The sequence below is a fragment of the Palaemon carinicauda genome, chromosome 1 (genome assembly GCF_036898095.1).
Source record: "Palaemon carinicauda isolate YSFRI2023 chromosome 1, ASM3689809v2, whole genome shotgun sequence".
Taxonomy (NCBI): domain Eukaryota; kingdom Metazoa; phylum Arthropoda; class Malacostraca; order Decapoda; family Palaemonidae; genus Palaemon; species Palaemon carinicauda.
The window spans coordinates 19,641,419-19,643,918 of NC_090725.1; the positions used below are offsets into that span (position 1 = coordinate 19,641,419).

The window sequence follows — 2,500 nt, forward strand, 5'->3', positions numbered from 1 at the left end:
TCGGTAAATGTCAGGTCTTGGAAAAAGGGAAGTCCCATCTATTATTTCCTCTGGATGACAGGATCAATTTTGGATAACGTACTGTTTCACTGTAAAGCAAGAGAGCAATAACGTCATGGAGTAATTCCTCACACACACAGACAAACACACACACATACACACACACACACACACACACATATATATATATATATATATATATATATATATATATATATATATATATATATATATATATATATGTGTGTGTATATATATATATATATATATATATATATATATATATATATATATATATATATATATATATATATATATATATATATATATATAACAAAGTTTAGAAGTGCGTACATACGTCTATAGGCGTAACTAAAGTAAATATGGCCTGCTGCTGATACGGCAAGACCACTTGTTTCGCTTTTGATGGGGCATATCTTGAACCAACAAAATTAAAAGGTTCAGAAATAAATTCTATTTGACAATGATTACCCAAAATCACAAAATAAGTTTCCTGTAATACATTGTTTCTAAGTAGTATTCTTTTTTTTAGTTTTCTCACCAGGGTCTAAATATGATTTTAGGCCTTATTTCTTACATTTGTATAGTGAAAAATGAACTAATTTATCACATTTAACTTGATCACAAGCCCTTTTGAAGCAATTATTTTTAGTAGCATTATTAATAGTTTGAAATATTTATTTCATCCATAGGTACGGAATTCTGAAGATCTTCACCTCGTCACCAAAGTGACGAATACGACACCGAGCTTCATAGCCACTGGACTCGACCCTGGTACCGCCTATACCCTCCACGTGGGCGTGCACAGCCCCATGGGCGCCTCTACACCAGTGAAGCTCCAGGCTTTTACTGTCAAGACCGCGGAAAAGAGAATGGGTAAGATACTGAAGTTGCGCGTCAAAATAAAGGAAGGCGTTAAAATGATCTGTTGACACTAGCTTATCTTATAGTTGGCTATGAATAACGTTATATTGGTTTGTCGGATTAACAAACTCTCTCTCTCTCTCTCTCTCTCTCTCTCTCTCTCTCTCTCTCTCTCTCTCTCTCTCTCTCTCTCTCTCTCCCCTGTTGTTGAACACATCTCTTTGTATTCGACATTGAAGTAATTCCATAAGATTACCGCTCTTTTCCATTTGAATGTTAACCCCCCTTCTTCTTCTTCTTCTTATTTCTTTCTCTTCTTCTTCGTCCTTTTCTTCTTTTTTTCTTCTTGATTATTATTATTATTATTATTATTATTATTATTATTATTATTATTATGCTAATATCAGAAATTTTCCCATCACTTTGAAAAAAAAAGTATTTTCATAACTCCTTTCCCCTTAGAAATTAATAATTCATATGCAATATAAAAAAAACTTCGTTAAAATAGAATAAATTGTTCGTACGTAATTGGACCATTAGGAAATTATGATTGTCTCGTATTTAATGTTTTCAAAGTTTCTTCGTTGCCGTTGGATAGAACTGTGTACATGTGTTTATTTTATCATTTATAATTGAATGAAAGTAAGCAGCCTAACTTAAATGATAAATAACATTTTATAAAATAAAACAGCTCAGGAATTAATAGTGCAATACCGATAACCCTATGTAATATAGACTGTTTTTGAAGGAAGGAAAATACTTAAAGGTATTTATGGTCATTCAGTTAGTACTGACCTTAAAAGCCTTTTGCAGTTGCTGGGATCTGTACAGAGTAAACCATCAGTTCATTCGTCCCCCAACCTCCCTACAAAAAAAAAAAAAAAAAAAAAAAAAAAAAAAAAAAAAAAAAAAAAAAAAAAAAAAAACACGACATAAGAATTGGGCAGTTTATTTCAGTCACTAAACAAGCTCAGTTGTAATTACAGTTTATATTTCCGCGCTAAATATCATTTACGCATAATGCATATTGCAACGAGAAAGATTTTTTAGTGTGTAGATGAACTAGGGAAAAGTCAGATATGTCAGGCTGATTTTATTACGGAGGAGGATACTTGATGGGAAATTGCTGGAAGTTCTAAGCGACCTCTTTTATGAAGAGAGGGAAAATTCCATTTAATAGCGAAAGAAAACACCCAGTGCTCTTCCTGGCTTATGAGATGTTCTAACTTAAATTGATTGATCACAGAAAAGAGCTTTTGCCATCAGAACATCTACGATATTTGTGTCGAAACAAAAATAATATTTTATTGTAGTTTCAGACATTATTTTTCTTTCCGTGGAAAAAAAAACATCGCTATTATTTATGACTTTCATATGGATAGGCGTATTAGAAATGTCTGTGCTTTATGTCTTTCAAGACCTGCAGAAGCAGTTTTGTTGCCTACGTATTTTACCTATATTTGTCCTCAGGTATGATTCAACCCTCGGAGGAGATCATGGGAGTTTTTCCACTGGTAGCTGTCGTTGTAGGAGCAGCCATTACGATTGTCATTACCCTCATCACAATTGTAGCACTTGCCATTAAGCACTGCCCCCGAGAGAGAAACAATCACGA

The 2,500-nt window shown here is 33.1% G+C and overlaps 1 protein-coding gene across 1 annotated transcript in view; it reads left to right on the forward strand.

The window, feature by feature from the left end:
* Positions 1 to 2,500, forward strand: part of LOC137623469 (uncharacterized) — an 802,186-nt gene that overhangs the window by 780,777 nt on the left and 18,909 nt on the right. The window contains 2 exon segments of the mRNA XM_068354607.1: positions 714 to 897; positions 2,356 to 2,500. The exon segment at positions 2,356 to 2,500 is cut by the window's right edge and continues 137 nt beyond it. Coding sequence (XP_068210708.1) covers positions 714 to 897; positions 2,356 to 2,500 — 329 coding nt within the window.